We start from the raw sequence: 13,908 nt of genomic DNA on the forward strand, positions 1-13,908 counted from the left end.
TACTGCATTCACATTTATTTTAGCACTCGGTTGGCCATGAAATAATTTTCTCAAGTTTTTGTTGTAAATAGAACGGAGGAAGGTTAGCACTCATGAAATGTCGTTAATGTCATAATGCCGTTGCCACAATTCAACTAATATAACACAACTCAATTAATATTACGAAAATGCCGAAAGTGATTGAAAAAAGAAACAGGGTTTCAGAAAGTGCTATTTAGAATTCAGGTCCGCTCATTCAAATAGTTATACCCTGATATTCCGAAATCTACAATACGTCAGATGGTAGCGAACATATTCAATGTAGGAGAATAGAGAATTTAAATAATGTTTCATCTGAATCTAAACGACCTACATTTCAGCTGAATATTTCCACAATCAGAAAGATTGTGAATGAAGAGAATGTCAAAGAATTTCCTTCTATTGGGAGGCCCAAAAAAGTGGTGGCATTTCAGAATTTTATGTTTGAGTGAATTAATGCGAAAAGTTTACTACAGGATTTCAGGATTTTCGATGAATGTCATCGTAGAATAAGTTCCCGAAAATTGATTTTTCTATTTTTCATTTGACTTGTCCTACACATTGTAAATGTCTTTATCTACTCCTATTAAATTATATATTCGATATTCAACTGCTTTTGGGCAATTAATAGTATGTGTAAACAAACAAAGTGAGTTATAATAACTCACTAGTATAACTCACTATAATAAATCGGAGAACATTCTTGGGATTATTTGCGAAACGAATAACAGGCTGGCTCTGTACTTTTACTACAAGCCGGTTGGCCGAAAGGGAACAGTCCATTAATGTCATTGAGGGGAGGAATGTCACCACAGATAACAGAATCATATGAATAATTTTGACGTTTTCAAATTGAGTTGATACCTACTTAATTATTGTGAATATTTTGATAGAAAGAATGAAATCAGATAATGAAGATGAAGTATTATGTACACCTCCAGAAATAAGACAGGCTGCCAATGTTACCATACAGAATTTATTGCCCGAAAAATCCAAAAACAAATATAAATGTGTTTACCAAAATTTTCAAGATTGGTGCATCAGTAAGAACATTAAGTCGTTTACAGAGAATGTTCTTTCAGCATATTTTAGCGAACTTAGCACTAAATATAAAGCATCGTCACTATGGACTTTCTACTCCATGCTAAGAAGCACACTCAACATAAATAATGGAATCAATATAGAGAATTATTTGAAATTACGTGCGTTTCTTAAACGTCAATCAGAGAAACATGTATCTAAAAAGGCAAAAACTTTTACGCCAGAACAACTTAATAAGTTCATAAATGAAGCTCCTGATGAGAAATATCTGGCGACAAAGGTAGTAGATCTAACAATAATTGAATCGTTCTTATTATCTAGTCAATTACATAATTTATTTTAGGTTGCTTTAGTAATGGGCATCATGGGTGCTTGTCGTGCAGCAGAATTGCACTCTATGAAGATTACAGATTTAGAAGACCATGGATCTATTTTTATGGTCAGTGTACCAAATAACGTGCGTTCAAAAAAATTCGTCGTCAAGTAGGCTATGGAATTTTAAACGTCGATATTGCGTATCTAAACGTAGTTCTTAGCTTGCGCTCTATTATTATTACAGGTTAGCAGTCAAGTAAGCGTTTTGGATTGTTGTTAAATTAAAATTATCAGCAAATAATAAAGATGGTTTTTACCGACGTACAAAAAGCATTCATTATTGAATCCTACTTCAGAAATGGGGAGAAAATAGAAGGCGAGTGGAAATATTCTGTTGAGAAATGTCTCAGCGACTTCAGGATCGAGTATCCCAACGTTGCTGTAGATTACCAATCTTTCCAGAGTACTGTTTCGCGATGTGTGAGCGTTTTTCGTGAAACAGGTAGCGTTCAAAGAAAAAAAGGAAGTGGTCGACCAAAGAAGAGAACACCCGAGTTAATCGAAAATGTTGAGAATGTGATGACAGAAGCTCCACGAACCTCTGTTCGGGTTTTATCTCAACTAGCTGGAGGGTCTGTTGGTACATGTCACACAATTTTGAAAGAAGACATCAATTTGTATCCTTATAGATTGACATGTTATCAGAAGATTGAAGATGTTGATTACCCTCGTCGCCTTCTGTCAGTGGTTTCTAAACGAATTCATCGATAACCTGAATAAAGTTTTCTTCTCCGACGAAGCCTGGTTTCATCTTTCTGGATATGTCAACTCCCAAAATATGAGAATGTGGAGCAGTCAAAAACCGGAAAATTTTTACATTGAGGCACCACTTCATTCTCAAAAAATTGGAGTTTGGTGTGCTATCAGTCAGAGAAGAATTGTTGGACCTATTTTCTTTGACGGAACTTTAACAGCAGAACGCTATAAAGAGGATATTATCATGCCTTTTATAGCTGAATTAAATTTCGAAGAATGGTCATATAGTTATTTTCAACAAGATGGAGCCAGAGCACACACGGCTGTAGAAACACTGGCTACACTAAGGAATATTTTTCAGGATCGACTCATTAGCCTCAATACTGAAAATGAATTTCCTCCAAGATCGTGTGATCTTACATCATGTGATTTCTTCTTATGGCCTCATTTGAAGAATTCTATCTTCCAGTCACCTATTTCTAATCTGGACGAACTCAAGACTAGGATCATTGAAAAAATTCATTTAATTAACGATGATCCTTTTATATTGAATAATGTCTTTGAATCTCTCAAAAGAAGATGTGAGAAGTGTTTGGAGCAAAGAGGAGGACATTTCCAACAGCTACTTTAATTATATAGAACTCTTAAACGTGAAACTCATTGTAATGAAAATCCTATAATTCAGTTTCTTCAGTTATGGCAGAGACTGCCTCTGGTTATGGATTTTCACTGTCAGCGTCAATTCAATATTTTATTCATTGAAAAATAAACATATTCTGAGGTTCTTAGTGTGATTTATTTCTATTACCTACTGTAATAGGTACAACCTTTTCACATAATTGTAAGTACAAAAACCATAATACTCGATTCGTTCAAGATTCGTGTCTTTGACATATGAACTCAGGTTAATTTTTCCAATCGCCTCAGATTATTTGGATTCTTGTAATCTAATTCAATGAAAAAATGCTAATAAATCATTATTGAATGTGCAAGTAATTTTTTCTGAGAAATTGCATTTTCATACAAAATTACGATAAATAGGTTAATGTCATCAATGTTTACATTTGGCTGTGACATAGACATAGAGACATGGACTGAGCAATGCCAGCATGAAATTGGCTATTTATTAGAAAGAGAGAAAAGCTCGTCGGGATATACCTTTCTCTTTTTTGTTCACATAGAGGTGAGTGTAGACCAATCAAAATTCTTGAAAAAGACAACTCCATCCCGACGTGTTTTTCTCTCTGTCACTTTTTTTGACCGTATTTCATGCATAGATATAAAGGGAAGGCACAGTCCATGTCTCTATGTCTATGGGCTGTGATGACTGATGCGTGTGATGCAAGGAAAGAATAACGTTCAGTCACAGAAAATCAACCTACAAAATTCCATAGCCTACTTGACGACGAATTTTTCTGAACGCACGTTACAAAAACAAAAATTAGCAGAAAATTCACTGTTACTGGAAATTTTTATACCGTAGTTAAAAAATATTTAAATCTTCGTCCTTCCGATATATCTCAAACGATATTATTCTTTAGATTCCAAAATGGAAAATATCACTCACAAAGAATTGGCATTAATAAATTTGGAGCAATGGGGAAAGACATTGCTACATTTTTAAAATTACCAGACTCTAATTTATATACAGGGCATTGTTTTCGCCGCTCGTCGGCAACTTTATTAGTAGATGCTGGGGGGGATATAACGGCACTGAAACGCCATGGCGGTTGGCGATCAACTACTGTGGCTGAGGGGTACATTGATGATTCCGAAAAGAATAAGACAGATACTGCAAATAAAATATATAATTCTATATCACCGCAGCCAGTTAGTACATCAACAACATATATGCAACAAACACAAGAAGAAACAATAAACTTCCATAATTCAGTCCCACATATTCAATTTACCGCTCGTTAAATAATATACTATAAGGTACCAGTAAATACCTAATTATTATTATTATATCAATGCATTAAGATGAACAGCCAGTTGTCCTGCTAATTGTTTATTCATGTGAAATTTTTGTTCAAATTAATTCCTTTTACTTATATTGATGCAAGATGATTTTTGTTGAAGAATTTAACATTCTTATAATTATCTGTTAATTACTTCGGGACATACCCATTCCCAATCACCACAACATATGCATTTCATTTTCGGGTTAATATTTATGAAATCTCGGACCGTCCAGAAGCCGAACCCGAATACATTGTACAACTGCTATAACGTATTCAAAAAAGATAACGAACATTAACTCTCCAAGCTAGTGCATATTATGATATTATACTGATCTCTTGTATTTTCCATGCGAATAACTGGATTTGGTATGCCTTCAATCAGTTTGTATAAACTTCAATTATGTTCGTCACATATTGTCCAAAGAGATTCGACATTGTGATAAAGTACGTAATAACAGAAACTTTTACGTAGAACGGGCAACATAGCGTTGATTTAAAACCCAAAAATGTTTTGACAAGCGTCATAACCCCACATTTTCTGTGGGGTGAAATATGTTAAATTTCCATGGCCAACCGACTGCTAAAATAAAAGTGAATGGAGTATAGTATCGAAAAGAATCGGGTTTCCGCATGCTTACGGCCTATCAGTTTGTATATCAAAGTGATATTGGTAAGTATTTTCGAATATAACCAACATACCAAAGTTATTGATAAAAGTAAAATTGGTGGAATCTGACAAATCAACCTATAAAGTTTTAATATAGGTCCCCAGCCATAAACCAAACATTGTTTCGAAGCTGTCTTGACTAGTGTGAACTTCTCCTAAAATGTGACGGTCGGCTTCGGAATCACCCTGCACAAATGCCACGAAATGATGTCCGTAAACACCTCAGTGCGAAGAAGTTTCTACAGAGTGCGCGATGAAAATTTTCGGCTAAAAAATTTAAAATTGCGGTCAATGGGACAATATGACGAATAAATTGAGATTTGAATACTTTAAGGTGCCTGTGCATACTATAAGAGAGTTGATGGTTCTCATGAAGTGATCAAGTTGAAAAAACGAAATTTATTCATCAATAGGAATACAGGATACCAATCAATTACTTCGCAAGTGGTAGGATTTGTTATTGTATTGTCATCCAATTCAAAGAGTGCTTCCATTTCTCAGCCTTAGTTGATGAAATAAATGGAACAGTTTGAAGAAAAACATAAAATGAGACAAGAACAATGAAGTGATGTAACAAATAAAGAATATAATAGGATAAAATATCAGGAATTTGATTAAATTTGTTCAAAGAGTTCAAGATTTTTGTACGTATAAAAAGGGCACTTCATATATCAAATCCTTTTCATTTAAACTCAAAACGTAGTGAATAGCTAATACTCTGAATAAGTCATGTCAACTCACCACTGTCATTTCAGCATCTTCACTTTTCTCCGAGAAAGTCGGGCTTAACTTCCTCTCGTAGCAATGTTTCACCTTCATTTTTCCCACAATCTTATTCTCCAGCCTGGATTTCGTATCGGATCTACTGCTGGCATCCATTAACTGTTTTGGATACCACAACTGCATTTTTGTTGGAATCATCGTCTTTCAATGATTGAGACCGTAAAGACAGTTTTTGAAATATTTTTGACAATTACTATATATATATATCAGTTGATTTGAATCTGTGATTTCCATTACGAACAAACACTTCTCTCTACTGAAGTCTTTCGACGGAGACTAGTCCACTAAATGAAAAACTACCTGCCAATGTATTTAATGTACAGGGTAAAAGTCACCACCACAACAGGTCCATTAACACAAATTCTGAGTAAGTGGAGGATTATCTGATAGTGTCAAGTCATTATTGAGCAAAATTTCATCCCTTGAAAAATTTAAATACCTGCAACTTTACCTTCATTAGATGTTAGATGTATATATATTCTTTTGAAAAAGAGTGTTACAAACTTTTACAATCTGAAAATAACAATGAAGCGGGTGTAAAGAAATGGAACAAGAAACAGATCCTAAAAACCTGTTCCACGTTCCATATCTCAGTGTAAGCAGAGGAAAAATGTCAACGGGGTACCATACATATCTTCGGATGATACATGAAAAAAAACAGAGATAAAAACCTCAGAAAAAACTCTCTGTTTGCCCGTATAAGTGTAATGATGATGTATTTGTGTAACTACCATAGACATATTAAACACATGGACACGGCGTAGAGAGAGAGGGGGTGCGGCCGAAATAAGATAGAGCTAGTATGGGCAAAACATTCGTTTGAACTTTGTATTTATCGAAATGTTCAGAATTTTCTCATCAATTTTAGATCAACTTTGAATGTCGTATCCTTTTTCTATTATGAAAGTAATAATGGTGTCCTCGTAGAGTGCAATTAATAGTACGAAATGAGTTGAAAAGACAGATAAAATGAAATTTCACAGGTATAGTAACTTCGATGTATTAATCGATTTATTATATCATAGTTGAATTATTCATTTCAAATCAATAAATGTATGTCAATTCTTTTCTCATCTAGCTAAAATAATACTCAAGAAGCACTTGAGATTAGAAGAGAAAATTAGTATGCTGATTGTAATGTCTATTTTTCAACCTTTTGATCAATATTGATCAATGAAATATTTTTTCAGATATTGAACAAGAAATCAGAATATTGTGTTGGCTAAAAATGTGCTCAATTGTTTTTATTCAAATCAATTTATTTACAAACTTTTCATGACCTTATCTGTTGTATTTTCCGAGGAATAGTTGCCGAAAGCAAAAATTGTGCTCTTTAGTTCTAATTGGATCATTAAACGCAATCTAAATGATACTAATATTCGTTCAATTTTTTATATTCGATTACAGGTACTTGTTTTTATCTCTAACGGGCGCCAATATACAAATATAGCTCGGAAATTAATACCATCTTGCCCATACTAGCTCCATCTCATGTTGGCCGCACTCGTGGCTATTGAAACTCACTGAAAGGGCGCGTCCATGTGTTTTATAGGTCTATGGTAACTACCAACGTCAATAAATATCACATTATTCACAATACTGATTCCTGATTAACTTGTGCATGAAGGGTCAGCCCGGACCATCAGCAGGTATCTCCAATGATTATTTGATTTGTTAGGTCTTTAAAAAGTAAAATATCATTCCTTCTAAATATTTCAATATAAAACGTAGGGGAAGTACGTACAAAATGACATGGTGTTTTGTCTTTTCATCATATTCGTTTATTTAACGCGTTTTTGATCAATGTTCTTGGTTGTTACTCTTTTCAGGTTCATTGACTATCAGTATCAAAGTCTTTTAATTAAGTAGGAACCTCGGTAGGAACCATAATAAAATATATATTGAGAAAAAATGCAACCGATCACAAAAACCATTTTGTCCATATAGTACGGACAAAATGACATACTAAAATATCATCAACACAATTCACAAGTATTTCGTTTGGTAGACGATGGGAGATCAGTGCACAAGCATGAGCCCAAAAGAGAACAAATTCTGCATCGTAACCAACCCTCCCCGGGCTAGGAACGTGAAGAGAAATCTTCGCTTCTTGCGAAGATATCTACATATCTGAGCAGTTTAACGGTGCCTCGATAGTCTCAATCTCTTTTCTGATGATGGAGTGTTGGTAGCAGGAATATTTCTTTCATCATCAACAGAGATTTTTTTTAAGTTGTCTCTTCTTTTCTGCCTGTGGATCCTTTGGTCCGTTTTTAGCAATAATTTCTTGAACGTTTGGAGCAGAAGTTTAAAAAAAATCACCTTTGTCTGGTTAAGATTCTTTCTTTTTTACCTTAGCCTCGATTGAACTGGCTCTGAGGTGATGGCCAAATAGTAGCAACTGGGTATGTCAGTGATTGGTACCAGTTCTTTTGTTTTTTGTGAAGACTTTACTTCATCGTTATTTGTTGCCGTTGGATACAAAATAGATTCAACATTGTTACTTGCATCTTTTTGGATTGAAGAAGTGTTGAGACATTCAGTTGTTTACAAATGTAAGCTGATTTTTTATTGTTTTTGTATATGTATATGTATATGTATGTCATTTTGTCCAAATGTAAACAAAAACAATAAAAAATCATAATTTCATCAAACAACCAATAATTGTAATGAAATTAACTGGAATCACAAGATACTTCCATAGTTTATCGATTTCAAGAGCAATAATTACAAGAAAGCAACAAATAATTCATCAGAGAGAAAGGAGAAAATCACTGTAAAATAAATTTTTGTAGGCACGAAAGACGTTCGAACTGAGTACTGCGGCGCGACTGTGGCAATGGCGCACAACATTTCACAGTATTGTAATTATGGCTGCCTTCACATGGTACAGTTGATGGGAAGTCGCTAAAGCACACCAATTTTCAAATAAAGCGACTATGTCATTTTGTACATATATGTCATTTTGTACGTATTTCCCCTACTAACATAATGTGATATTATTATCAGGTGATAACTGTGTACAGCTGTTACAAATTAAAAGTTCCTATTTAACCAAAAAACTGAAATGTACATATGTAGGTACTCAGGTTTCAATATGCTCTATGTCTATACCGTCGAATGAAAGACGTATTCGATTATCCTCATCCAATTTATTAATTTATTGGTCTAGTATGCATTTGTTTTTCAACAGATTTTTGCATCTAAAGTCTAAAGCCCGTTTGCAATAGCCGAGAATTCTCTAAAGAGTTTACTCGAGAATTCATGCGTCGTGAATTTTTTACCGGTAAAGCGGCTACACACGGCTCAACTCGGTCGGGCCGACAACCCGACTTGGTCGGGTTGGATGTGAAATCGGTCCGTATGTAGCTACGACCGCCGACAGAGGATTTGTCGGGTCTTGTCGTACGGCCTAGCCATCTATGTAACTGCACGACCGACCGACCGACCAAGTTGGATCGTGTGGAGCGCTGTCGGGTGGAAACGAGCTCATTCTGTATTCAGATGTCGACTGATGAGGTATTCTCCACTAACTCGCTCTTGACCTTCAGCGCCGAGCGTCGAAGAAGTACCCCTCTCCTCGGAAAATTTGCCCCACCATGGGTAACTCATCTCTCCATTGGATGCACTCAAATTGTTCGGTCAATCAGCCGGCTCGTAAAGAGACAGAAACAATTGAAGAAAAGGAAAACTGAACAAGTTGAAAGACCTCTCTCGAGTCAGAAAAAGTACGGTTGAATGGAAAGAATTCTCAAATATATGAATTCTGAAAACGAAAGACATATACGGTTTCCGCTAAAAATATGGGACTGGTCGGTGGAAAACAATGTCAAAATATCAATCGGTAAAGACCCCCTATGATGATATAACGGTTTTCTTCAAAAATATTTCGGTGGTCAGGTCTTATTAGGAAAGTATCGGTGAAGAAATTTCCTTTTTGCGGCGGAGAAAAATCTGCCACGTCACATCAAAAATGAGATCTGTTAAGGGTTGCGACTAGAGGGGTTGTGATATCAAACTCATTTGAACATTTTTATTTGTCCCCCTTTCAACAAAATTTTTTCGTTATTCCATCCCAAAGCTCAAAATTCGGAGTAGAAAGTTATGGATGGTCCACCCTGTTTATTATATTATATTAGTCGTCCAGAGGGTTCAGGTATCCGAAATGAATAGAAATAGTTTGTGCTGAAACATCAATTTTCGATTTGATTACTAAGCAATTCATATTAATTTGAGAGAATAGTGATAATCGCTATTAAAAAGTTGGATATAGTTATTTATATCACCTTAAAATTAATATATAAACAAGTAATTGTTATGTACACGATGCCGGTGGAATATGCGTCAGTCGAACTTCATAAGATGCAGCGCGCCAAAGGAAGCTGGTCACTGCCCTTGACTTTGGAAGCCGGACTGACGCAGAATCCACCACTATAAACGTGACTGACGGCCATTTTTACGTTCAATTGGATTAAAAGAATCATTTTTCAAAATTTCAAGTGAATATCGATCACTTCAATTTTCAGATTTTTCCGACCACTTCAACCGCCTGACTGACGATGTTTCCACCATCGGGAACGTGACTGACGCCAATTTTCACTCATGATCATGAATAATTTACATTATTCCAAAGTTTCACGTGGAGATCAATCACTTTTTTTTGAGATTTTTCCGGCGAGTTTCACCGCCTCCCACGTCCACACCCACCGCTATTGGACTGACTGAAGCGCGGACCCCATATGTACAAGTGGAGAACTACTCATGCTAAAAAATTCGTGTGAAAATCGATCACTTATTCAAAAGTGACGCCACCTCCCGGACTAAAATTCCATATGTTGGATGAAACAATATTTTTTTTTAAGTCTCAACGCAGAAACTGAGTAAATTAAATCGGAAATATACGAGGTGGCATATCGTTCCACATTTTTCAGTTTAGAAGAATGAACTGGAGTTCTGGGAGTAATTAAAGTGAGTCAAACTTATCTTAGGCTAGATCTGCAAGCCGTAGTGAGAACAGCTCTGTCAGGGGCAAAATAGACCCCTTCCTAACTATCAACTATCTTTGACTCGAATTTAGTGTTTTTGTTTTATCAGGAATATTGTTTTTCATGACGGAAATATAAAAATATTGTAATATTCTGACTTCAACATATCATGAAAACGATAGAAAATTTGTGCAATTCAAAGAAAAAACAGATCTTTCATCGGTTTTTTTCGCTCATTTCAAATTTCTGAATTTATTTTATTACATATACCGTGTGTTATTTCTCACCTGACAAGTAAATTGAAATTTTTGAATACGGGCCTGCAATTTTTTTCCATTTTTTTCTTGTGCTGACGGTGAATGCCTATAAGAACAAGCTTGTGAAATATCCGCGGAAATTTTGCCATATCAACGAAGATATGGGAGTTTATAGATTTAGCATTTTTTCATAAATCACCCTATATCCTCGAAACGAATAACTTTATGGGACATTTGAAACCCAATTTCGCATTCAGTTTGAGGTTCTCTATCTCCACTCAGCAGTTGTCCCTTACGTCACCAGTCACCCATAAAAAAGATTTATTATTTCACTATCTACACGGATAGTTTTCCTTTTAACCGTCTAGATAGGTACTCATTCATTCATATTTGTACTTGACAAAAGGCTGGACTTCTCAAAAGGCCCCATATGAATCCCAAATAGCTTAGGCCTTATCAAGTCTTGTAATGAATTCCAGTTTTCTGAGAAAATTGGAGTTCATTTTAGTGCATTCCTTTCATTTCACATTTCCGCCTTTGAAAATATTTAAGTACATTCATTCCGATAGGCAGAGTAAATGTAAAAAACCGTTTATCTGTGTTTAACGTTGTTTTTCTTGCATGCTGTTGAAGATTTCGACGTTTTTCTGATGTTGATATGCGATAAACTGGAGCTGACGACGTTTTTCACTCTTGTCGCATTCTGCCCAGCGAGCACAAAAACATCTCAGAGATGTTAAAAGTAAGAGATTTCGAGACATTGAACATCCACTGCGATGTTCTGTTTATACATGAATAGAACTTCTATAGAACAGCCAATGTCCGCCGCAGGCGGCTATTTTATGGATGTATCTGGGATGTCACAAAAAGAACTACTCAGAAGTTTTTTTGAAAGCCTTTTCATGTACACAATAGGACATTTCTAAAGCGCTTTGCGCACACGAAATCGCTGTTTGTAAGACTTTATATGAAATTCTTTTGTGAGGCCTTTTTTCTTTCATTTGAATGTTTGAGGATACCACATTCTATTTTAAATGAACTACAAAGTTTTTAAATGAAATACAGAATACTATATAAGAATAAAAATATTTTAATGATACTCCAAGAGGTACAAAAGGAAAAGAAATCACATTTCACATAAAAAATTGAACAACAAAGAACAATTGATAAATATTATACTACAGAAAGGGAGAATAAACAAAAAAATATATCACATTCAATAAAACAAACATAAATAACCAAAAAGAAATATCACATTTAACATAAAAAAAACAGAAATAATAGAAAACAAACTGATTATAATATTAGATGTACCGAAAGGGAAAATGAAAAAAAAATGTATGAAACATTTATTTTCCGTTCATTTTATCGTCCCTCCTTCTCTGCCTAATATGCCTAAACCTATCTTTGGCATAGAGTTCGAATACTTTCCTAGTGATTTGGAATTTTTTATGGATCACATCTACAAAATAAAAACAATTCAAACAATTAATTCACAAAATATATGAAGGTTAAGATGATTTTTTCCAATTAAAATAACAGAGAAAATAGCTGCATGAAAGGATCTGGAAGATTTGAGTTGTATATAGCTCCTGACCAGGTTGATTTGCAAAACGATTTTATTTATTTAATTATTTGTACTGGTATTTAAAGATGGAACAATTTAAAGGAGTTTTCAAAAACAAGAACCTTTCTGGGACAATTTGAATTATTTTGTGATTCACAAGTGATGAATGATTATTATCATCGTCGGAAGAGTAATCTTACAAAATATTCTGGGAATTATCAACGGCAGAGATAGATTATCGAAATATGTTGAAATCCTCGATGATATGGCTTTAAACTTTATAAAGTTAAGTCTTGAATAATTATAACAACCTTCCATATACCATTCGATTATTCCAACCAAAATACAATGATCTCTTATACCTAGACCCAAATACACAAATAATATTAACCACGCAGCGTGGATTCTTTTGAGGTTATATGTATGTTTCTGGACATTATACTATACATTTAATTCATGTAATACTTACTTATTAATTGTATTTGGTTACTATGAAGAAATCGATCCTAAATTCACAATCAAAACCAACACAGAAGTAGTTAATATTATACAAATCACCAATCAACTTTCAACTCCGAACAGTCCACAGTCCAAACTACGAAGAAAGTGGAAATGGCGGCAAAATGAAATAGGTCAATTATATATTGTTTATTTAGAATAAACCTCCCAAGGCAAACTATGCGACGTCAAGAGAAGATATCCACACGTTTACATTATTTTCAACTCGACAGTACCTCTCAGTAGATAGACGAAGAAATGCCACAGATGGCACAGATCAGAACAAATAAAGATTTCCAATAGCCTTTGGAGACCTCTTTGGGAAGTGCATATTACGTTTCAAAGAAACATCCTCATGCCAACATTTTCGAAACATCCCAAAACATCCCAGGGATGTTTGTGCTCGCTGGGTGGAGTTTTCAGATTTTTAACGTGTGGGGGGATTTGCCTATAAAAGCAGATTTTCCCCCGCGACGGTCTCTCTTTTTAACTTTTTAGTCTTTTGTCACTTGACGCTCTTTACTCTCTTTTCTCTTGTCTCTGCGATTATGTGCCCGACGAAGCGAATTTAGAATAAATTTGGTGTTACGGAGGAAGTGCTCTTAGGAATTCATTTTTAGTTTTCGTTTGTTTTCCGCGAGTGCCTGAAATAAAGGAGGTAGGTCCCCGTCTTTACCATTCAGTTTCTTTATTAGACCTACACCAGTTACTTCTTTGACACTGCTGTACTGTATCGCTTTCTGTTATCTTTTATCGTACTTTACCCTGTTTCGCGAGTCTGACTTTTCCCTTCGATATCAGTCATGGTGCGTAAGCCCTTGGGGTAGAGAATAAGAGATACCGCTCGTCGTCAGTAGAATCCCGTAGTTGCGCTAAAAATAGACCTTTTCTTCGCTATCAGTCATGGAGCTCAGCCCTTGGGGTAGCGAATAAAAGTCTCGAGTAGATCCGCCCTGGTTGTGTTTCTTTCGTTCTGGAGAAATACAATTAATTTCATTCCCGATACCGTATAGCAAGTCTTTTCACTTCGCGAGGTCATCCTTAGTATCCATTTCGT

At 35.1% G+C, this 13,908-nt stretch overlaps 1 protein-coding gene across 1 annotated transcript in view; it reads right to left on the reverse strand.

Moving 5' to 3' along the window:
• Positions 1-5,980, reverse strand: part of LOC123313614 (SIN3-HDAC complex-associated factor-like) — a 37,654-nt gene extending 31,674 nt beyond the window's left edge. Inside the window, exon 1 of the mRNA XM_044898567.1 lies at positions 5,503-5,980. Coding sequence (XP_044754502.1) covers positions 5,503-5,682 — 180 coding nt within the window. The 5' untranslated portion in view covers positions 5,683-5,980. The remainder of the gene's footprint in view (positions 1-5,502) is intronic.
• Between the last annotated feature and the right edge of the window lie 7,928 nt (positions 5,981-13,908).

Source organism: Coccinella septempunctata, chromosome 5 (genome assembly GCF_907165205.1).
Source record: "Coccinella septempunctata chromosome 5, icCocSept1.1, whole genome shotgun sequence".
NCBI lineage: Eukaryota > Metazoa > Arthropoda > Insecta > Coleoptera > Coccinellidae > Coccinella > Coccinella septempunctata.